This window comes from Artemia sp. Qi Xiang Cuo, chromosome 1, assembly GCF_049724085.1.
Source record: "Artemia sp. Qi Xiang Cuo chromosome 1, ASM4972408v1, whole genome shotgun sequence".
NCBI lineage: Eukaryota > Metazoa > Arthropoda > Branchiopoda > Anostraca > Artemiidae > Artemia > Artemia sp. Qi Xiang Cuo.
In genome coordinates this window covers 18,796,441-18,820,829 of record NC_142794.1, presented here as the reverse complement: position 1 = coordinate 18,820,829, position 24,389 = coordinate 18,796,441, and the positions used below count along the sequence as shown (strand labels likewise).

Below are 24,389 nucleotides of genomic sequence, written 5' to 3'. Positions count from 1 at the left end.
ATTTTTCTGGGGGGAGAGGAGGAGGAGGAAGTTCTGATCCTACTTCTATTTTTTCCAATTTGTGTTGGTGTGAATCTGGGATGCAACTTTTCTACTTAGGTTCTTAAAGAATTTTCAAGTGATGACTAAATGTTGACATGCAAATCATTTCATTCTGGGGGAACTCGTCACGATGCTTAGCAAAATTTTGCTTAAATTTGATAATTACAAAATTGCAAGGTGTTAAGTTTACCATGCATGGTGCGGTGAACCATTGTGGCTTGGAAGTGTGCCACTTATGGCTCAGAAACATGATATGAACCGTAAAAGGATTGTGTTTGGCGGGGATGAACCTAATAAATATTATAGGCTACCTACAATACTCTAATTAATTGACTATTTTTGGTGAAACTCGTCCAAACAGTAATTTATTTGAAAACTATGCCAAAATATTTAAGGTATGGTTCTGTTGGTAGAGGATGGCTTAGGCATTAAAATAGTATATATTCTAAGCTCGCATTGATCTATCATTTTTTTTTTCTGCAAAATGATCATCGTTACTAACTGAATATTCTACCGCGTTACTACTGGTAAAACAATAAATTAAACCCGGTATGAAGATGTGAAAAGGTTGAATATTAAATCTTTCCAGTTTCAAGTTCGACCAATCAGTGCTGTCATTTATATTGATTTATTTATATTTATTTTAGAACTCTCTCGTGAATCTCATATTTGATCTGTGCAACGATGGCTGATGAAGAGGTAGTGGTGAGTTTATTTGCCCTTCATTGTTTTACTTGTTTTACATTGCCCTTTGTTTACGTTGCCCTTCATTGTTTTACTTTGCCCTTTCATTGTTTTACGATGGCTGATGAAGAGGTAGTTTATTTGCCCTTCTTTGTTTTACTGTTGTAAATTACCACTCTGTTGAGGGGAGGTTCATAGGACACTTCCTTAAGAGGCGTGGGGGCTGCTGTGTTGGAGACACAGACCCATATATATCTTGTGATGGCAATGTTTCCTCCTTCGCCTTATGTATTTAAAACATTCTTTTAATGCAATAACCATTAACTGCTAAATTAGCCATTCATAACCGAAACTAGTTTAACTCCCTTCTCCATTTTTTAAGAAATTTTTATTTTTATATAGCCTATTATTTATATTTTATTTCTAATTATTTATTTATATCTTTATTATTCTAAATATTTACTTACATATTATATATTCAAAATATTTATTACAATATACAAATTAGCCGCTCATAACTGACGCCGATGTTCTTGTCTCTGTTTTTTAAGGCAGTATTATTTTTATATACTACTTTATTTTATATTTTGTGTATTTTTAGTATTTATTTTATATTTATTAATATGCTTATATATTTTTTTAATTATTTTATGTGTTTACATATATTTTATATATTACAGATATTTTCAAGCCGTATTTTAATCTGTTTTATAGGTCAAAATAATTGATTAGGTTTTACCTTTGAATGTTCAAAGAAGATTTGCTACTAATAAGGATTAGCACTTAGAACTCTTTAGTAATCGTATTTTGCAAATGTGACTTCTCGTTGATTGAGTGTTTTGCATTGGAAAACAAATGTTAGGTTTTTAAAGCTTGAGATTATTTCCAATCAATTAATGTAACCTGTGGCAGCGGACTGGACTGATTTCTGCTCGACAACACGGGGCCGGAGTTCAATCCCAGCTGCTGCAGAGCAAGTGGGGAAGGGGATCCGTTGGTTGGACAAATTCCCTTGAAAAATATATGCACCCTATGCGCCATGAATGCTCGAGGTGGAACTCTTTTATTTTTATCATAAATTAATGCAACAAACAACTTCCGTGCATGACTATTTCAGGTACGGCTCTTTTTGCACCACATGCTTTTATTAATACAATTATTATTCTGCCAATTTCTACACATCACTCTTTTTCTATCTATAGTATTAATTTAGGGCAAAACAGCTACAGTAAAATCCTGAAATTGGGTTTTAATGAGTCTGAAAGGCTGATATGAAAGGGTAAAAATAAAGTTGCTGAAGCACTGTAGTTTCGTTTTTGTAATATTAATGTCAGGCATTGGCGCCAATTGGAGGGGGGCATCTAACCCTCCCTTCCATAGACCTTTCTGCTCATCTTATGTTTCGAAAAAAAATAACAATTGTAATTTCACTGAGAAGTCACCTTTTTTATATTATCATTGGAAAAATAACAACAAAAAAACAAAACATTATCCCCCCCCCAGATTGTTACAAAAAATTTTTGCAAAAAAAATATTCAAACTAATGTTTTGAAAAATATGTACATCAAACAGTTCGTGGAAACGAACTGTTTTGCAAGGAGCGGGTCAATAGTAACCGAAAGTCTAAAAATAGAGTTATAATATCGATAGATATATCAAAAGAATCGCCTTATTATACTGATTCCGAATATATAAGATTCATTATGCTTAGTGTTACCCATCAAAGGCTGCGAGTCTGAGGCAATTTGCATTATTTTCGAAAAAGGGTGGAAACACCCCCTAAAAGTAAAAAAAATAAATAATGAAAATCACACCATCAGATTCAGCGTATCAGAGAACCCCTCTGTAGATGTTTCAAGCTCATATCTGCAAAAATGTAGGATTTTGTATTTTTGCCAGAAGAAATGATCACGGTTGATCATGCGTGTTTTTTTTTGTTTTTTTTTTCAGGGGTGGTTGTATCGAACCAATGGTCCTAGAATATCGGGTAAGGGCTCATTCAAACGGAAGTTAAAAGCTCTAGTGACTTTTTTAAGTGACCAAAAAGATTGAAGGGCAACTAGCTCCCTCCCAAGCCCCCCATCCCCCAAAATTTTCCGATCAAAATTTATAAATAGCCGTTTTTTTCTGCATAGTTGAAAAATCTAAAAACTTTGCCTGTAGAGATAACTTGACCCCATCCCCCACAGTCCCTTGGGATAGGTCTTCAAGTTATAAAATTTGCCCGTTGTAGACATATACTATTTGTTATTGGGAAGTGTGCCTATATTTTTCGGGTGGGGACCGGTGAATTTTCTTCTGCGGGGATTTTCCATGGGGAGAATTTTACACTGGGGGAATATGCCAGAATTCCTATACGATATTCTTTTATTTGTTTACTTTTTCTTTACCGACTCAATTTTACGTGTGGAGATGTTAAGGATAATTGTCTGGGGTAAATTTTTTCTGGAATTGAATTGTCTAAAGGATTCCCTGGGGAGGGGGATTTTCCCATGGAGTTGGAGCTGGATCTCTCGGCATTATTAAAAAAACAATCAGAAATTAAATTAAACAAGTTTTTTCAACTGAAAGAAAGGAGCGATATTAAAACTTTAACGGAAGAGAAATTGAAGAGAAATGGAAGAGAAATTGAAGAGAAATGGAAGAGAAATTATTCCGTATATGAAAGGGACTGTCCCCTTCTCAACACCTCGCTCTTGTACGCTAAAGTTTTTTTATTACTTTAAAAAGTAGAGTAGTGACAAAGAGTCAAACTTTTGCGTAAAGAGCGAGGTGTTGAGGAGTAGAAAGCCTCTTTCATATACGGAATAATTTCTGTTTGTTTGATTGCAAAGTCTTAGCGCATAGAAAGATCTTTGTCTTTGTTATTATTGTTTACATGGTTTTGGTTATTTTTTTTTTTGGGCATGTTGGTTTCTCCTGCATTTCCTGTGAAAATTGGCCTGTTTTGTTTTGATGGAATTGAGAAACCACATGCAAAAACCAACGAAAGGACGGAGAACAACTGGAAAAACGAAAACGAAAAACGCGAACATTTACACTTGTAAAACAAAAACAACAACAAAAATAATGAATTGTAACCTAATATCAGATAAGAAAAAAGTGGGTGTAGTATAGAAGTAGCTAAAACCTACTATATCTTTAAGAAATCAGTTTATTATCAAAAGAAAATAATTATCGATTGCCCATTTGTGTCCCTCGTGGCTACTACTGTCAATACAATATACTTTTAATACTTAGGTTTACTTAGAAACTTATGTTTACTCAAGAATTAGTTGCGATGGGGGGGGGGGAATTTTAAAAAACGCAAAAACCAGGTTAGTTATAGGGTATTATGGGAAAAAGCCGTAAAAGTCTGTAGGAAGGATTGCAAAATTGCAAAAAAATCTTAGTCTTTTTATGTACAATTGATAAAATATTCAGGGGGAGGACAAAGCCAGTAAAGCCAAAAGTCAGCCAAAACATGAAATCAAGTATTTTTTTTTTTTGCACTAAATGGTTGATTTACATTAAAGTAATTTGATTATGCAGAAAACTTGAGAGGAGAAGGAAGGGAAAATGTACCCGAATTCTTTGTTTTTCAATTAGTTCGAAGCAGACTTTAGACGTTAGGTTAATTTTAATTTTACTTCTTAGAAACACTTTGTATAAACTTGAAAAAAAAAACTTACAGCAATTTCAAGACAGACAGACATTCATAGGCACTATCTTCTATTAGTTTCAGAGCATACTCTTTCTGATCGATCCAAAATACATTCGCGTAATTCAAAGTTTCGGCAGAAAAATTAGAGTTTGATAATCGTCAAACATGAAATCGTCAAACATGGTGTACGATTGCTTAAATGATTTAATCTGGAAATCAAATTTTTAACTTAGCCTTAAAAAAGATTCTTCGTAATTTGTAAAATTTTGTTGCAAAACACATTGAAAAGTTATATTAAGAGGTATTTTTCTGAGCTTTTCATGGAGAATGCCTATTTCTTTGAGCCAACACTTGGCCTCCCTGATTAGAAGGCACGCATTTGAATCATAGGTCCGTATTTTCTTCGTATTTTACATAATTTCATTGCAAAGTATATTGAAGAGTCATACTGTAAGGTACTTTAAATGGAATTTTTTTTCTTAATATGAAAAATATTTTTTATCTGTTCAAAAGAAACGAAAACAACTAAAGCGTAACTGTATACAGTATAAATAATATAATATAAATATAAATAATCAATAATATAATATAATTGTAAATAATTTTAATACAAGCATTCTGTGTAAATGCTGCATATAAGAAGATTGCTCAGGATAATTAAATGCTTTAATCTAGAAAAGTTGGAAATCAAACTTTTTCAAACAACTTTAGAAATAAACCTTTTCTGTTTTTTATTTATTGAAAAAAATGAAAACAAATAATTTATGAAGGATAATTGCATACAGGAAGGTAGTTCAGGGCCTTGTTCAGGTCTAAAGAACAAATCAATCAATATACTTGAAATAAATAATTTTTACTTAGAAAAATATATTTACGCTAAGATTAATTGCTGAGCGGGGTTTGAAAAAAAAACGCAAAAACATGTGAACTAATGTATTATTATAAAAAGAACGTAAACATTCATAGGAAGAAAATATTAAAAAAAAATAACAGTTTCTGTGCCAATTGTAAAATATAAGGCTGGGGGGACTGAAGTCCCTCCATTGCATAGTACCTGCCTGAACAGATAAATGCAGAAGTTGAAATAAAGTCTTTTTGTTTTTAGTTTGAAGATGCCGTGGAGGCAATTTCGATTTTGGAAAGCACACCAGAAATGTGAGTATTCACGATTGTTTTTCATGAGTTCAAAAGTTACTTGTCGTTATATTTTTGATTATCTTGAACGAATTTAATGCTCCTAAGATCAGTTTTCTTCAATTATATCGTCACCTTTACTTTTTCTGATTTTTTTTTTGGTATTTTCTAATTTTTTCTTTCTATATACACACTTTCGCCATTTCAGTTTTTCAAAACAGATGCATACGCTACCAGCTTCTAAGATTAGTTTTTTCTTAATTATGGCGCCAACTTCACCTTTTCTGAAATGTTTGCGCACTTTTTATAGCTAGTGTTTGCAATTTTTGCCTCCCACTCTGTCCTATACCTTCTAGACTGTATCCAGTTCTGTTAAATACCTCCAATTCTAAGTGAGTAACATCTTCACTGCACCCACCTTCTTTACTGATTAATTAAAAAAACTTTAAACAAAATAATTCTTTCAAGAGAAATTTTAGAACTTTGTTAAACAAAAAATTAGCAAAAATCAGACAACATAACATATCAAGCTAGGAACTTTAACAAGTTAGAATTGACAAGCAAGTGAAAAACAAAATGAGCTGAAGGCGAGATCATTAAACAAGTCAAACTAAAACAGGAGCAGAAATTAAAAGAAGTTGGGCGCAAAACCCTTTGCCTTCCCAAGGCCAGAACATAATTTACGCTTTACTGAAAAAAATATAAATGTTTTTACTTTTATAAATTTAATAAATCAAGTAATATTAACATTTTGATTACTAAATATCAGTATATGTATATTAAACCGACAATGCACATTCATTTGTATTTTTTAGTAAAGTGCAAATGTTTTTCTGGCCTTGGGAAGCCATAGGGGTTTTGCGCCCAACTTATGTTAATTTAATTGTTGCCCAACTTCACCTCTCCACCTTCACTTACTCCTAGTCTTAGCGACTTAGTCATTTAACTTTAATTTTCAAATCTATTCTTGCACCCTGAACTCTCAAAAACTTCTAAAAATTCATTCATGTTGCTAAAATTTTTATTTAGGATGCTTAAATGATCAGCCTTGGAAAGTTTCACTTCCCCATTTAATTATGTGTTCTCCCAGTGCCTTTGCTGTGCTCCTTAGGACAAAGTCCATCAGAATGATCTATATCAAACAATTCGTGATAACAAACTGTAAGTAAGGAGCGACCCGGCTCAATAGTAACCGAAACTCTAAAAAACGAAATTTTGAAAACAATAGATACATTAAAAGAATCGGATTTTTATGCTGATTTTAAACATATAAGCTTCATCAAGTTTAGTCCTATAATCAAAAATTACGAGCCGGAGAAAATTTGCCCTATATTTGAAAAAAAGGAAGAAAACCCTCTAAAAGTCATAGAATCTTAATGAAAGTCACACCATCATATTGAGCGTATCAGAGAACCCTACTGTAAAGGTTTCAAGCTCGTATCTGAAAAAATGTTAAATTTTGTATTTTTTGCCTGAAGAAAGATCACAGATACGTGTTTATTTGCTTTTTTTTTGTTTTTTTTTCTCTCAGGGGTGATCGTATCGGCCCAGGGGTCCTAGAATGTCGCGATGGGGCTCATTCGAACAGAAATTTAAAGTTCTAGTGCCCTTTTTAAGTGATCAAAAAATTGGAGGGCAACTAGGCCCCCTCCCACGCTCATTTTTCCGCAAAGTCACAGGATCAAAATTTTGAGATGCCCATTTTGTTCAGCATAGTCGAAAAATCTAATAACTGTGTCTTTGAGGACGACTTTTTCCCCCACAGTCCCCGGGGGAAGGGCTGCAAGTTACGAAATTTGGCCATTGTTTGCATATAGTATTGGTTATTAGGAAGTATAGACGTTTTCAGGGGCTATTTTTTTCTGGTGGGTGGGGGGGTCGGTTGGAGGGGGTTACGTGGGAGTATCTTTCCATGGAGGAATTTTTCATGGAGGAAGATAATTTTCCATGAAGGATGTGCCGGGTTTCCCAGTATTATATAAAAAACGATCAGAAATTAATTAAAAAAAATTAGTTTTTTCGAATGAAAGTAAGGAGCAACATGAAAACTTAAAGCGACCAGATTTTATTACGTATATGAGAGGGTTCGTCCCCTCCTCAATACCTCGCTCTTTACGCTAAAGCATTTTTAGTAATTTCAAAAGAGGTATTTATTCTAATTAATCGGCCTTTGTGATTCAGGGATCATTCTTAAAAATTGGAAGAAAATTCGAACTTTAGCATAAAGAGCTAGATTATATATACGTACGTAATAATTTCTGTTCGTTTTAATTTTTAACGTTGCTCCTTACTTTCAGTTGATAAAACTTTTTTTTTTATTTAATACACACTAGAAACACCTCACATGCAGGCAATTTATGTTCTTTTTAAGTTTTAAAGTCGCTCATTTTTTTTAAAAAGCTCATAAAAATAACCGTTTTTCTTTAAGAAAAGCTGTCTGTTTTTTAATATCATATTCAGGGTTGTACGAAAAATGAGTGTCTACCACCTCGTCAAAATTTTGTTTTACACTGCCGCTTAATTTTTCCATAACATAGTTTAGGAATTGATAATCAGTTCTTAATAATTGCACTCGTTTAAAAAGCATAGTGGGGACGTCTGAAATGCCAATAAGGATTTGTCAGGTTGTATTTTTGAAATGTTTTAAGAAGGAGGGAGGGGCTCGTCATACTAATATTTATGGGGGATATTGTTATTGCCCTCTTTCCTCTTGAAACGAACCGCTGACCTTCTCATAATAGCTGATATGGAACCATGTCTTGAGCATAACTATGTAAACAATCTATTATAATTATTCACTTTGTATGGACTTAACGTTTGTTTTGGGCCGAATGTACCGTCGCATCGTTGTATGACCTCTGAAACTCGGAGGCTGTTTAAATAACTTTGATAGTCCTAAATCGAATAGAGAATTTTCACTCGATTGCGTTTTGGTCCTCTTTGGGCCAAAAAGGTTGTTTTGCGCCACAAAATAGCGTAAACATCACCACAAAAAAAAAAAAAAAAAAAAAAAAAAAAAAAAAAAACTGTGATCGTCCTTCTCGGGTAAAATACGAAAATTCATATCTTTTAGGTAGGTACTTGATACCTCCCTTCTTTTCATGTTGAATTTGGAGATGTAACTATTTATCAAAATTGTAGCTTTATTTCCGAGATGGTCTTCTTTCTTTTTCTAAAATTGTTTAAATTTTCTGATGTTAAGAAGTTTTCACTGATAAATTTACGATTAATGAATTTCACATATTGGATTCAGCATGACAACACACCCTTTTGATTTATTTATCAAGATTCTTAGAATGTCGGTTTTTGGTAACAAGGCCTGCTCTTTTGCTCACAGTTTGAAAGGCTAACAGTTTTTATCATTATTTTTTTGTTTAGCAGAATTTATCTCCAATTGCTTAACATTAATTAAAAAAGAGAACAAACAGAAGAGATTATGGATATTTTTATTTCCTGTGATAATATTTTTCCATTATATGTTAGTTCGTGTTTCCAAGTTGCCTTTGTTTAAGGTAACATATTTATGTTGCACAGTTAACATGACCAATCTTTGTAACAAGCTCACATGTCTGCTATCAAGTATGATAAATAAGTTTCAATGGGTCCCCAAATAATAGGCCCTTGGAAAGTCGGTCCTAGGTAGGAAAGAGATATCCTTCCATATAAATACTCAAAAGGCTGCATTTTTGAGTTCCAAGTTAGAAACGTGTTTTTAACACGGTTTCTAACTTTGAAACTCAGTGTTAGTTTCTAGTTTCTAACTCAGAAAAACTTTTCGTTTCGTACTCAGAAACTCAGTTTAAGTTCTGAATCAGAAGAAACTTTAGTTTCTAACTAAGAAACTCAGTTTTAATTTCTAGTTTCTAACTCAGAAACTTACTTTTAGGTCTAACTCAGAAATTTTTTTAGTTTTTAACTCAGAAACTCAGTTCTAGTTCTAACTCAGAAAAAGTTTTAGCTTTTATCTCAGAAATTCAGTTTTAGTTTCTAGTTTCTAAATCAGAAACTTACTTTTAGTTCTTACTCAGAAAATCTGTTAATTTTTTAACTCAAAAACTCAGTTTTAGTTCTAGCTCAGGAAGACTTTTAGTTTCTAGCTCGGAAACTTAGTTTTACAGGACAGGTACACAATTTACGTGCTCTGTTTGTATGATTTAGTGAATATTGTTTATGTAATTTATTTCCCTAATATAGTTTAGAAAATTCCCTGTCAAGTCATTGCCGCACATGATTTGGTTTACTCTTGTTGCTTGGCTTTTAAGCTAGTAAACATAATTACAGAAAAAGCTATTGCATACAAACTTCTATAAAAGACCAATACTTTGCCTGCCCATTTTTATATACCAACGGCTAGGTAACCAGAAAAATTGGATCATTATGTCCAAAAAAAGGTGTATTGTGGACAAAATTATAATCATTTAGCATACTATTAGAACAAATTTAAATATATACCAGATAAGCTAATTGCTGGTTAGCTGCCGAATTGGCTAATTGCCAATCGGAAAAAAGATATTTGGCTCTTTTTTTATTACTTATAATTGCAAAGTCCACTTGTAAATTATAATCTTGAATCATAATTGCTGTCAGACCATTCATTTTAGTACTGGCAAGAATATAGTGCCGTTGTCAGTAATAACTGAAGTTCTAAAAATTGGTATAAAGTATGTGACAAAGAGAAAAAAATAAAATAAAAAACTAAAAGCAACACAAAGATATGAAACAAGGTAATATCTGTATGTACTATTAATACTACTGTGATTGAACACCACAGAGTGTTTATATTAACAGTTGGTTTTGTTCTTCATTTTGAGATTTTTCTTTCTTTGCTTTGTTGGCCAGTTCGGCTTTAGATATTTTATAAACTATTAATTTGTTTATAAACAAAAGAATCTTTGTTTTATGTTAATTCTAAATTTATGTAATTTACTAAGTTTTTGCTTACTAAAAGTTTTAATTATAGCGAACAATTGCAAAATGGTATTAAACAGGTTAAATACAATTCGAAAAAGGGGTGCAATTTTCATGGAAATACCTCAATTAAATTCAACTTGTCTGAAAATTTTTTGTCAAACAGGTCGTGGTAACGAACTGTAAGTAAGGAGCGACCCGGCTCAATAGTTATCAAAACTCTAAAAACCGGAAATCTGATACCAATAGATACATCAATAGAATCAGATTTTATGCTGATTTCAAATATATAAGTTGACACAGAAATTATTCCGTATATGAAAGGGGCTGTCCCCTCCTCAATGCCTCGCTCTTTACGCTAAAGTTTGACTCTGTCAGACAACTTTATTTTTTAAAACAATAAAAACTTTAGCGTAAAGAGCGAGGCGTTGAGGAGGGGACAGCCGTTGAGGCGTTGAGGAGGCGTTGAGTTGAGTTGAGGCGTTGAGTTGAGGCGTTGAGGCGTTGAGTTGAGGCGTTGAACAGGCGTTGAGGAGGAGGCGTTGAGGAGGCGTTGAGGAGGGGACATAAAACAATAAAAACTTTAGCGTAAAGAGCGAGGCGTTGAGGAGGGGACAGCCCCTTCCATATACGGAATAATTTTCTGTTCGTCTTAAGTTTTAATGTCGCTCCTTTCTTTCAGTTAAAAAAACTTGTTTTACTTTATTTAATGTAAATGAAGGATTCAGCCATCTGTCTACAAAACTACTTAACTTAATATTTTTCTTTTGAAGGGTGTCTGTTTTTTTTTATTTGAAGGACATGGGTGTCTGTTTTTCTTCACCAGGGGCTGTCGTATTGAACTAGCAGTTGTAGAATCATAGGCAGTGCAATAGCGCTGCCTAACTAAAGAACAATGTTGTCACAATGTATTATTTTTTTCTCTAGACCAGGGCACTTCTTATCGAAGGAGTTGTCGTAAAAACTTCAAAAAGGGCTCATTCGATTGAAAATTGAAATGGCTAGTGCCCTTTATAATTGTCGAAAGTGAATGGAAGGCAACTAACACCCCTTCCACGCCCACCCTTTCCTCAAACACATCCAATCAAAATTTTGAGAGCCTTTTTTTTCAACATAGTTGATTTCCAGATAGAAATTATGTTTTTGAGGAATACACTCCCCCCACAGCCCTCGGGCAACGGTTGTAAGTTATGCCTTGGGGGCATATAAGGTTTTTTATAGAAAGCTTTGTCGTAGAAACTTCAAAAAGGGATAATTCGATTAGGAAGTCAAAGGGCTAGTGTCCTTTTTAATAGTCAAAGTGATTGGAGGGTAACTAACCCCCCTCTCACGCCCACCTTTCCCCAAACACATCCAATAAAAATTTAGAGATAGCCATTTTGTTCAACGTAGTTGAAAGTTTTGTAAATTAGGTCTTTGAGGATAAACCCCCCCCCCCAACAGCCCTCAAGGAAAGGGTTGTAATTTATACCCTGGGGGCATATAAGGTTTTTATAGAAAGTGTTGTCATAGAAACTTCAAAAAGAGCTCATTCGGTTGAAATGGCTAGTGCCCTTTTCAATAGTCGAAATTGATTGGAAGGCAGTTATAAGTTATGCCCTGGGGGCATATAAGGTTTTTATCCAAAGCTTTGTCGTAGAAACTTGAAAAAGGGCTCATTCGATTGGAAATTCAAAGGGCTAGTGCCCTTTTTAATAGTTGAAAGTGATTGGAGGGCAACTAACCCCCCCTCTCATGCCCACCTCTCCCCCAAACACATCCAATCAAAATTTTTAGATAGCCATTTTGTTCAACGTAGTTGAGCGTTTTGGGAATTAGATCTTTAAGGATGACAACCCCCCCACAGCCCTCAGGGGAAGAGTTGTAAGTTATGCCCTGGGGCATATAAGGTTCTTATAGAAACTTCAAAAAGGGCTCATTTGATTGGAAACTGAAAAGGCTAGAGCCCTTTTTAATAGTCGAAGGTGATTGAAGACCAACTAATCCCCCTCTCACGCCCACCATTTCCCCAAACAGATACAATCAAGATTTTGAGATAGACATTTTTTTCCAACGTAGTTGAAAGTTCTGGAAATTATGTTTGTGAGGATGACACCCCCCCCCCCCACCGCCCTTAGGGCAAGGGTTGTCAGTTATGCCCTGGGGACATCTAAGTTTTTTATTGAAAGCGATGTTGAAGAAACTTCAAAAAGGGCTTATTCGATTGGAAACTGAAAGGGCTGGTGCCCTTTTTAATAGTTGAATGTGATTGAAGGGCAACTTATCCCCTTGTCACGCCCACCATTTCCCCAAATACATCCAACCAACATTTTGAGATATCTATTTTGTTCATCGTACCTGAACGTCCCGGAAATTAAATCCTTATGGGTGATAGACCCCTTAGAACCTCCGGAGCAAGAGTTGTAAGTTATGCCCATAGGGCATGTAAGGTTTTTATAGAAAGTTTTGTATTAGAAACTTCAAAAAGGGCTCATTTTGTTGGAAACTGAAAGGGCTAGTGCGCTTTTTAATAGTCGAAAGTGAAAGGAGAGAAACTAGCCCCCCTCTCACGTCCACCATTTCCCCAAACACGTCCAATCGACGTTTTGGGATAGTCATTTTGTTCAACATAGTTGAAAATTCTGGAAATTATGTATTTAAAGATGACGAAGCACCCAAAGTCCCCAGCGCAAAGGTTGTAAGTTATCCCTGGGGGCATATAAGGTTTTTTTAGATAGTGTTGTCATAGAAACATCAAAAGAGGCTCATTCAATTGGAAAATTAGAGGGCCAGTGCTCTTTCTAATAGTCGAAAATGATGGGTTTGTTACTAACCCACCCCTGAAGTTCATAATTCCCTTAAAAACATCCAATCAAAATTTTCTAATAGCTAGTTTGTTAAACGTAGTTGAAAGTTCTGTAAATTAGATCTTTGAGGATGACACTCCCCCCAGAGCCCTCAGGGCTAAGGTTGTAAGTTATTCCATGGGAGCATATAAGGTTTCTATTGAAATCTTTGTCATAGAAGCTTGAAAAGGGGCTTATTCGATTGGAAATGCAAAGGGCTAGTGCCTTTTTAAATAGTCGAAAGTGATTGGAGGGCAACTAACCCCCTCCGACGCCAACCTTTTCCCCAAACACATCTAATCAAAACTTCGAGATAGCCATTTTGTTCAACGTGGTTGAAAGTTCTAGAATTTAGGTCTTTGAGGATGACCCCCCCCCCCACAGGCCTGAGGGTAAGGGTTGAAAATTATGTCCTGGGGGCATATAAGGTTTTTATAGAAAGCGTTGTCGTAGAAACTCTAAAAAGGCTCATTTCGATTGGAAATTGAAATGGCTAGTGCCCTTTTTAATAGTCAAAAATGATTGGAAGGCAACTAACAGCCCCAAAAAATTCTTTTAAGGGTTTTCACTTTTCTAACTTTAAGAAATCAACAATCAATTAAGATTTTTAAGGAATAAATATCAGCATATAAATATTAAACTGACAATGCACATTTTTTTCAATAAATTCATTTGAATTTTTTCAGTAAAGTCCAAATTATATTCTGGCTTTTAGAAAGCTTGGGGTTTAGAACCCTACTCATATTAATTTCTGCTCGTTTTTTGTTTGACTCTTATTTGTTTTAATTTTTGTTTGTTTTGGGTTTCATTTATTTATTGATACTGATTTATGGTAGTTGTATTCTTGGTAGATTATTTGATTACGTATTTGTTCATTTTGGTTTAATGGAGTTCTTTACTTTTAAAAAAAACTTATTTTGCTGAAAAAGTTTTTTTTAATTAATAATTGTCAAAACAGTAACATTGACTTAATTAAGAGTATCGTGTCTCCTGGATTTTGTTTTCCGGCCTTGTCGTTTGGAACGGATGGTCAACGAAACTTGGGAAAGGGCTCATTTCATCTTAAATTAATAGCTCTTGTGCCCTTTTCGAGGGCTGAAACCGATTGGAAGGCAACCTATTGCCTCTTCAAAGCCCCGTTTACTCTGTGTAAGCGAAACCGCATGTGGTGTCAAATCCAAATTCACGATGGCCATCTTAATATGAACGGTCAAAAGATCCAATAAATGTAAAAGATCCAATAGATATGTCCCAATAGAGGTTAGATTGAAAGTAGTATGCATCGTATAGATTTGCTTACTTTATGTTTATTACCGTGCTATTTGCTTACTTTACGTTCCTTGGCGCCTTTCCAGAGCCTGGCCTTAAGGATTTGCTTGCCTCATGTTCCTCGCTATGCTATTTGTAGAGACCTCTACACCTTTTCAAAGAGAGTGAGTATCCCCTTGCAATGTCGTATGGATTTGCTTACTTTATGTTCCTTACCGTGCTATTTGCTTGGTTTATGTTCCTTGGTACCTTTCCAGAGCATGTACCTATGGATTTGCTTACTTTATGTTCCTTACCGTGCTATTTCCTTCCTTTACGTTCCTTGGCGCCTTTCCAGAGCCTGGCCTTATGGATTTGCTTACTTTATGTTCCTTACCGTGCTATTTGCTTACTTTAGGTTCCTTGGCGCCTTTCCAGAGCCTGGCCATATGGATTTGCTTACTTTATGTTCCTCGCCATGCTATTTGCAGAGACCTCTACACCTTTTCAAAGAGAGTGAGTATCCCCTCGCAATGTCGTATGGATTCTATGACTTTATGTTCCTTCCCATGCTATTTGCTTGGTTTATGTTCCTTGGTACCTTTCCGGAGCATGACCTTATGGATTTGCTTGCCTTATGTTCCTTGGTACCTTTCCAGAGCATGTACTTATGGATTTGCTTAGACATATAGGAAATACTTTTGCTTAGACATATAGGAAATACTTTTGCTTAGACATATAGGAAATACTTTTAATTAGACGTATAGGAAATGGTTTTGCTTAGACATATAGGAAATACTTTTGCTTAGACATATAGGAAATACTTTTGCTTAGACAAGGGATGAGATTGAATAATGCAATCAGACTGGTTTAGATGATATGTGCTTTAGCAAGTTCGTTCATCCATCATCATAACATGTTTTTTTCTTTCCTGGTTCAATATTCAAAATTAAAATTCCATTTAACCATTCAAAATGGTTAAGAATGCATCACGGGTAATTAAAGAATGAAGAATGGAATGCTATAGTTAGAATAGTTTTAAGTTGAAAATTGTACCATTTGCGTAAAAATAACTCTATTTGCGAATTTTTTGCGAAAAGGTATTTGCGAAAAGGTATTCCGTTGGTTAAGAATACCTCACGGGTAATTAAAGAATGAGGAATGGGATGCTATAGTTAGAATTATTCTAATTTGACAATTGTACCATTTGCGTAAAAATAGGTCTATTGGCGAAAATGGGTATAGCATTTGCGAATTGGAGTTGAACAGTGTTGTCAATATAAAATATGGTCTAACGTTATAGTATACTAAAAAGTTCATACTAAGAGAGATGTAGATGGCAAGAAAAGAATTTTAATAAAGAAATTCAGAACAATCAGAGTGGCGCCACTCTAGGTGAACCTAGATCAACCCAACTTTTTGGATATCTCTCTCACTATGACTGTGTGTCTGAGCGGGTGTGCTGCCATCTATAATCGATCTAACCTAAATTCAACGAAATGATGCATAGTCATATCTCAATGCCTGTCACTGTTGGTTTGTATGTGTGAATCAATATATTTGCATGTGTTTTTATCTCTCCCCCTCTCTTTGCCTATGTGTCTGGGCGGATATTTGCTTCTCCCAGTGCCTGTCTTTGTCGGTTTGTTTGTCAGAATCTATATATTTATGTGTTTTTGACTCTCTCACTCTCTTTGCTTATTTGTCTGGGCGGGTGTCTGCCTATCTCAATGCCTGTTATTGTTCGTTTGTATGTCTGAATCTATATATTTGCATGTGTTTTTGTCTCTCTCACTCTCTGGGCCTATGTGTCTTATTGGGTGTTTGCTTATCTCAGTGCCTGTCTTTGTTGGTTTGTAGGCCGGAATCCTTATATTTATATGTGTTTTTGTCTCTCTCACTTCCTCTGCTTATGTGTCTGGGCTCACATTTGCCTATCTCAATGCCTGTCATTGTTGGTTTGTATGTCAGATTCCATTTATTTATATGTGTTTTTTTCTCTTTCACTTCCTCTGCTTATGTGTCTGGGCGGGTGTTTACCTATCTCAATGCCTGTCACTGTTGTTTTGCATGTCTAAATCTACGTATTTGCATGTGTTTTTGTGTCTCTCACTCTCTGGGCTTGTTTGTCTGGGTGGGTGTTTGCTTATCTCAGTGACTTTCTTTGTCGGTTTGTATGTCAGAATCTATATATTTATATGCGTTTTTGTCTCTTTCACTTCCTCTGCTTATGTGTCTGGGCGGGTGTTTGCCTATCTCAAATTCATATGATTGTTGCTGTGTATGTTTGAATCTATATAATTACATGTGTTTTTTGTCTCTCTCACTCTCTTTGTATATGTGTCTGGGCGGGTGTTTATTTGTCTCAGTGTCTGTCTCTGTCGATTTGTATGTCTGAATCAATATATTTGCGTGCTTGTTTTTATCTATCACACTCTCCTTGCCTATGTTTCTGGGCGGATGTTTGCTTCTCACACTGCCTATCTTTGTCGGTTTGTATGTCAGAATCTATATATTTATATGTGTTTTTGTCACTCTCACTCTCTTCTATTATATGTCTAGACTGATGTTTGTTTTTACCAATATCTGTCTTTTTCGGTTTGTATGTGAGAGTATAAATAAATTTGAATTTTTATGTGTAACTCTCACTACCTGTGCCTATGTGTCTGGGCGGGTGTTTCATTATCTCAGTGACTGTCTTTGTCGGTTTATATGTCAGAATCTATATATTTATATGTGTTTTTGTCTCTTTCACTTCCTCTGCTATCTCAATACCTGTCATTGTTGGTTTGTATGTCTGAATCTATATATTTGCATTTATTAATATCAATGATCAACTTTGGACATTTTGAATCTGTTCCATAAAATGGTCCACCATGTTCTCTCTTGATGCTATTGCTATTGTCGTCTCTTAGTTCGTAATCAGTAGAATAATCATTATTCCATTTTGAGTCATACACAATTTTACAGGTGTGTCATCGACAGGGTCAATATGCTTTTCGTCTTTGGTATTATTTGGTTCATTGACTGTTTGACCAATGGCAGTAACGTTTGCTGGTACTTGGTTTTTCATCCATTCATCTTTATATTCCTTAGTGATATTTTCTGCCAATGCCCTTTTTATTTTTCTGGCAATTTCACTGTCTATTATCACACTTTTTTTTACACAGGTAACGGTTCTGGCACGTAGACAAGATGTGGTTTATGATATTAGTAGAAGAGTAGGCCTTTCTTTTCGTCTTTGCTTTCATTTGGATGCTAATGCCCGAAAGCTGACGATATGGTTTAACACTGGGTAACATGTTACCACAAGCAGTAGCAAGAAGATACCCCTCTTCATCAACTATTATTTTTATGTTGGCATTCTCTTTGAGTGCAATCATCTCCAGAGATCTCAATCTCGCATATCCACCATCAGAAGAGTTGAATTTTTTTGGTAGTCCAAAGAAACTTAATTCCTTATTATCATGACACTGCACACACACGTTTCTGATAGTGCTACCACCTGTACTTGTTTCAGAGTTCACATACTTCTCCGTGTCAGCATTCAATGCTACAATAACACTATCATGTGAACACACTTTCTTAAAATGCTTCTTCTTCACTTCTTTCAGATATGATTTGTGTTTATTGTTCAACTCTGCACAAAATAGTGATTCAATACATCAAATTAACTAGGTAGTGTCGATAACTGGACATACACTACCATTGGAAAAGCCACATTGTGTCTCTGAGCAAGCATAGAGTACAATTGTTAGAGCCATAAGCATATTTCATGTCATTTTAAGATACGTAAAAAAAAAGTTGAACAATTTCGAAGTCCAAGAAAAAAGTGCTACTACAAACAATATTTGTCTAATAGTAAAATTCACGACTAAGATTTCTATATCATTCTCATTTTGAATTTGGAAAATATTAAATGTGATTTTTTGTTTTAAGCATGTTACATGTCATTTTAAGAGATGTAAAAAAAAAGTTGAAAAAATATATCATGTAAAAAAAATAAAATAAAAAAAGTTAAAAAAATAAAAAAAAAATGGGGGGAGGGGGCCAAAAAGTTGGAGGGGAGGGGGACCCCTTGGAGTTTGGAGAGAGGGGATCTTTGGGTATTGAGGTCCTTGTTGGTTAGGGTCGTTGGTGCTTATGATCCTTGACGGTTCGTACTCATATAGACCTCACTACTTGATTTGTAAGGCTTTCTAAGGATTGTTCTGAATTTCTTTATTAAAATTCCTTTCTTGCCATCTACATCTCTCTTAGTATCAACTTTTTACTTTACTATAACATTAGACCATATTTTATATTGACAACACTGTTCAACTCCAATTCGCAAATGCTATACCCATTTTCGCAAATAGAGCTATTTTTACGCAAATGGTACAATTTTCAAATTAAAATAATTCTAACTATATCATCCCATTTCTCATTCTTTAATTACCCTTGAGGCATTCTTAACCAACGGAATACCTTTTCGCAAATATCTTTTCGCAAAAAATTCGCAAAAAGTTATTTTTACGCAAATGGTACAATTTGCAACTTAAAACCATTCTAACTATAGCATTCCATTCCTCATTCTTTAATTATCCGTGATGCATTCTTAACCATCGGAATTTTAATTTTGAATATTGAACCAGGAAAGAAAAAAACATGTTATGATGATGGATGAACGAACTTGCTAAAGCACATATCATCTAAACCAGTCTGATTGCATTATTCAATCTCATCCCTTGTCTAAGCAAAAGTATTTCCTATATGTCTAAGCAAAAGTATTTCCTATATGTCTAAGCTAAGGTATTTCCTATATGTCTAAGCAAAGTATTTCCTATATTTCTAAGCAAAAGTATTTCCTATATGTCTAAGCAAAAGTATTTCCTATATGTCTAAGCAAATCCATAAGTACATGCTCTGGAAAGGTACCAAGAAACATAAGGCAAGCAAATCCATAAGGCCATGCTCTGGAAACGTACCAAGGAACATAAACCAAGCAAATAGCATGGGAAGGAACATAAAGTCATAGAATCCATACGACATTGCGAGGGGCTACTTACTCTCTTTAAAAGGTGTAGAGGTCTCTACAAATAGCATAGCAAGGAACATGAGGCAAGCAAATCCTTAAGGCCAGGCTCTGGAAAGGCGCCAATGAACGTAAAATAAGCAAATAGCACGGTAAGGAACATAAAGTAAGCAAATCCATAAGGCCAGGCTCTGGAAAGGCGCCAAATCCATAAGTAGATGCTCTGGAAAGGTACCAAGGAACATAAACCAAGCAAATAGCACGGTAAGGAACATAAAGTAAGCAAATCTATACGACGTTGCAAGGGGATACTCACTCTCTTTGAAAAGTATAGAGGTGTCTGCAAATAGCATGGCGAGGAACATAAAGTAAGCAAATCCATAAGGCCAGGCTCTGGAAAGGCGCCAAGGAACGTAAAGTAAGCAAATAGCACGGTAAGGAACATAAAGTAAGCAAATCTATACGATGCATATTACTATTGAATCTGTTAGATGGTTTATATTTAACGTGGGTAATCATGAACTACACTAATATTATCACTAAAGACGAGTTAATGCAGACATTTTAGTGCAGAGAAGAGTCACTTTAGTGGTCTGCAAAAAAAAAAAAAAAAACTGTCCCTATTGCACGTTTTGGGGACTTTATTATATGTTGAGAAGGACTCCTATACATCTACGGTTGGGTTTCCAAGCTCGAAGAATATGTCTGCCAATTTTAGACACAGGTATTGTAAGAGAATTGTGCACTGCCCTGGAAATGCAACATACCATTTGTGATTCTCCCAATAGAAGACAGCTGACGTGCTTTTTTTGGTCCGGTTTGATTAAATGAAGATGATCTACATTTAGTTTGTATAAGGCTGAACTATAGTAATATCATCACCGAAGAAAATACCAGAAAAGGAAATTTCTAATGACTTAGGATATTCAACGTAACTATTAATTCTATCTCGCCTATGCCACTGCATTCTCTAGAACCGAGATGTCCACATCGAGGGTGCTTGTACATCTGTTGGCTTATGCTTGTAACTCCTGGTATAAATACTCTGATGAAGGCAGTTTTATGTTTATCGTTATGCTTGTGAAGTACGCTTTAAGGTTGGGAACGTTAATTACTGTCTGGGGGATCCATGGGGGAGTCAGGGGAGATGGTGCCCTCATTTTTTTATATATAAACTTGTCAATTTGGTCAATTATTGGTGCCCTTGTAACATTTTTAATGCCTTGGGATATTCAACGTAACTATTAATTCTATCTCGCCTATGCCACTGCATTCTCTAGAACCGAGATGTCCACATCGAGGGTGCTTGTACATCTGTTGGCTTATGCTTGTAACTTTTGGTATAAATACTCTGATGAAGGCAGTTTTATGTTTATCGTTATGCTTGTGAAGTACGCAGTAAGGTTGGGAACGTTCATTACTGTCAGGGGGATCCATGGGGGAGTCGGGGGAGATGACCGCCCCCAACATTTTTCTGGCGCCCTCATTTGTTTTTTTTATATAAACTTGTTGATTTGGTCAATTATTGGTGCCCTTGTAACATTGGTAATACCTTGGGATATTCAATGTAACTATTAATTATATCTCGCCTATGCCACTGCATTCTCTAGAACCGAGATGTCCACATCAAGGGTGGTTGTACATCTGGTGGCTTATGCTTGTAGCTCTTGGTACAGATGATGAAGGCAGTTTCATGTTTATCGTTATGCTTGTGAAGTACGTAGTAGGGTTTGGAACGTAAATTACTGTCAGGGGGGAGTCAGGGGAGAGGACCACCCACAAGATTTTTCTGGCACCCTCATTTTTTTTTTCAATACACTTGTCAATTTGGTCAATTATTGGCACCTTTTTTCACATTGGGCCCCCAATGATTTTGCTCTAGACCCGCCTTTGCTTCCTGTCCCCATCCCTTTAAGGGATTTTCACTTTAGGAACAAAGAAAAGCCCCTATGAAGTCATTAGTCGCAAGTTTAGATGAAGATTTAGAACTGCCATTTGGTTTTTTTGGCAATAAATTGCTCTATAATGACGGATGTATGACGCCTCTTATAAACAATGAGCTAAAGCATGTCTTCATGAACTAGCAGTAACACACACAATGCTGAGGTTTTTTTACGGCTATAATTACAGCTTTTAAAAATAAACTCTTTGCCTGCAATTAATTAATAAAAACTTTCCGAAAAATAAGTTTTTCAAAGAAAGTAAAGGCTATTTTAAACTTATAGCTCAGCAGATACAAATACCTTTTAAAATTCAAACTCAAAATGACCAGAAATTAATATTAAAGAATAAATGAAACCCAAAACGACCAGAAATTACTTTTAAAGAATAAATGAAACCCAAAACGAACAAAAAGCGCCAATGACGCAGTAGGTTTTAGACTTTTACCGTGAGAGAAGGAGGTCATACCCAACCTCTTGTTTGTGGTGATTTTTGTTCGTTTCAAGCATGATTTGCATATTCAATTTAAGTTTCACTCGTTTTAAGATTTATTTATTAATTTACATTAATCTATATTGTATGTTTGTTTATACTTTATACTTCAATAGGAAAATATTTGTTTTTGTTTTAAGCCTGATTTTCATATTCAATCTAAGCATTACTCGCTTTAAGATCTATTTAATCACTTATATTATTACTTGTTGTATGTTTTTGCTATGATTGTTTATTTAATTTCTGTTCGTTTTGGGTTTCATTTATTTATTAATAGAGATTGCTTGTCGTGTTTAGTTATTATTTTTAAATACAATTTTACAAGCAGTGATTTATTTTTAAAATGAATACAAATATAATATAATAACTTTTTTTTAGGAAATTTTTTTTTATAATATTTTTTGTTCGTTTTTGATTGCAAAAATTTTAAAGTTTTTAAAAATTCCTTATTTCAAAATGAGACTTTAAAAAAAAGAATCAAATATTCATCAAAGTATCAAAACTGATATCAAAGTAGCAATATCAAAGTGAAAAAATGGGTTTGTGTCAACCTCGGAGTTTTTATTATCTGATGTTTATATTTTTAACAAAATTGTTGTCTCAAAATTTTTATCGGATGGGTTTGGGGAAAAAGGGCGTGGGGGGGACTAGATTAAGCTTCGGTCTCTTTTGAATATTTAAAAGTGAACTAGAACTTTCTATTTTCAATCAAATGAACCCTCTCTTAAGTTTATAAGAATATCTCTTATATTAGAGCCATATTTATCCCCAGAGTATAACTTACAACGCCTGTTCCTGTGCCCTGGGGGTTTTGTCGACCTCGGAATTTTAATAGCTGACGGTTGAACTATTTTTAACAAAATAGTCACCTGAAGTTTTTATTGGATGGGTTTATCTATCCGATACACCCAAAGGTGTGGAGGGCAGGAGGGGCTAGTTGCCCTTTGATCTTTTTTCAGTGAGAAAATGAACTACAACTTTTTATTTCCATTCAAATGAACCCTCTCTGAAGTTTATACGAGCATACCTTCCATAAGAACCATACATGCCCCCAGAGCAATGCTTACAACGCGTGCCCCGGCTCTGGGGGGGGGGTCGACACAGGAGTTTTTCTTATCTGACCTTTGAACTATTTTTAACGAAATGACCATGATCAAACGAATTTTTTACATGATCTTTCTAGTATTTCTAACAAAATTGCTACCTCAAATTTTTTATCAGATGTATTTGGGGAAAAAGGGCTTGGGGGGGCCAGTTATCCTCTGATCACTTTTGACTCTCAAAAAGGGCACTAGAACTATCGATTTCCAATCGAATGAGCCTCCTTTGAAGTTTGTACGACGACCCCTTCTGTATGAAGCGCCTCTGGGAAAAAATAAATGGAGTTTGGGGGGAGACTAGCTGCCCTCCAATCACTTTTGACTCTTGAAAAGTGAATTACAACTTTCAATTTCGAATTAAATGACCCCTCGAGGAAGTTTATACGAGCATCCCTTCCATAACAACCATATATGCCCCTAGGGTATAACTTACAACACCTACCCCCGGGCCCTGGGGGCTGTGTCGACGCCGGAGTTTTTGTTATCAGAACTTTGAACTATTTTTAACAAAATTTCTTATCTCAAAATGTTTATCTGATGCATTTAGGGTGTGGTGGAGGGGGGGGGGGCTAGCTGCGCTCCGATCTCTTTTGACTCTTAAAAAGTGAACACGAATTTTCAATTTCCAATCAAATGAGCCCTCTCCGAAGTTCATACGAGCATCCCTTCCATAAGAACTATATATGCCCCTAGAGTATTATTCATAACGCCTGCCTCCGGGCCCTGGCGGTCTCCTTTGACACAGGAATTTTTCTTATCTGACCTTTGAACTATTTGTAATGAAATGGCTATTATAAAAATTTTATCGGATGGGTTTGGGGAAAAAAGGTTGTGTTTGTGGGGGGGGGGGGCTAGTTGCCCGTGGATATCTTTTGACTTAAAAATTGAACTAGAACTTCCAATTTCCAATCAAATGAGCCCCTCTGAAGTTTATACGAGCATCCCTTTCATAAGAACCATATACGCCCCCAGGAAAACACTTACAACGCCTATCCCCCGGGACATGGGGGGCGTTTTTGTTATCTAATTTTTGAACAACTTCCAAAACACTGGCTATATCAAAATTTGTAGCGGACGGGTTTGGGGAAAAAGAGCACGGGGGGGGGGCTAGTTTAACTGCTTGACTCTTAAAATGTGAACTAGAACTTTCAATTTCCAATCAAATGAGCCCTCTCTGAAGTTTATATGAGCATTCCTTCCATAAGAACCATTTATGCCCCCAGGGTATAACTTATAACCCTTGCCCCTGAAGACTCTGTGGGGAGTGTCCTGCTCAAACATATAATTTCCAAAACTTTCAAGTACGTTGAACAAAATGGTGGGTGTGGAAGGGGTGGGTGTGGTTATCAAAATTTTGA

General features: G+C 35.3%; 1 protein-coding gene across 2 annotated transcripts in view; it reads left to right on the top strand.

Annotated features, from left to right (window-relative positions):
- Positions 1-648: 648 nt before the first annotated feature.
- Positions 649-24,389, top strand: part of LOC148956078 (tetratricopeptide repeat protein 39B-like) — a 276,357-nt gene continuing 252,616 nt past the window's right edge. The window contains exons 1-2 of one of the 2 annotated variants that reach the window (XM_089092458.1): positions 649-747; positions 5,475-5,524. In XM_089092458.1, coding sequence (XP_088948584.1) covers positions 727-747; positions 5,475-5,524 — 71 coding nt within the window. In that variant the 5' untranslated portion in view covers positions 649-726. The remainder of the gene's footprint in view (positions 748-5,474; positions 5,525-24,389) is intronic. The other variant, XM_089092545.1, reaches the window with a different exon arrangement.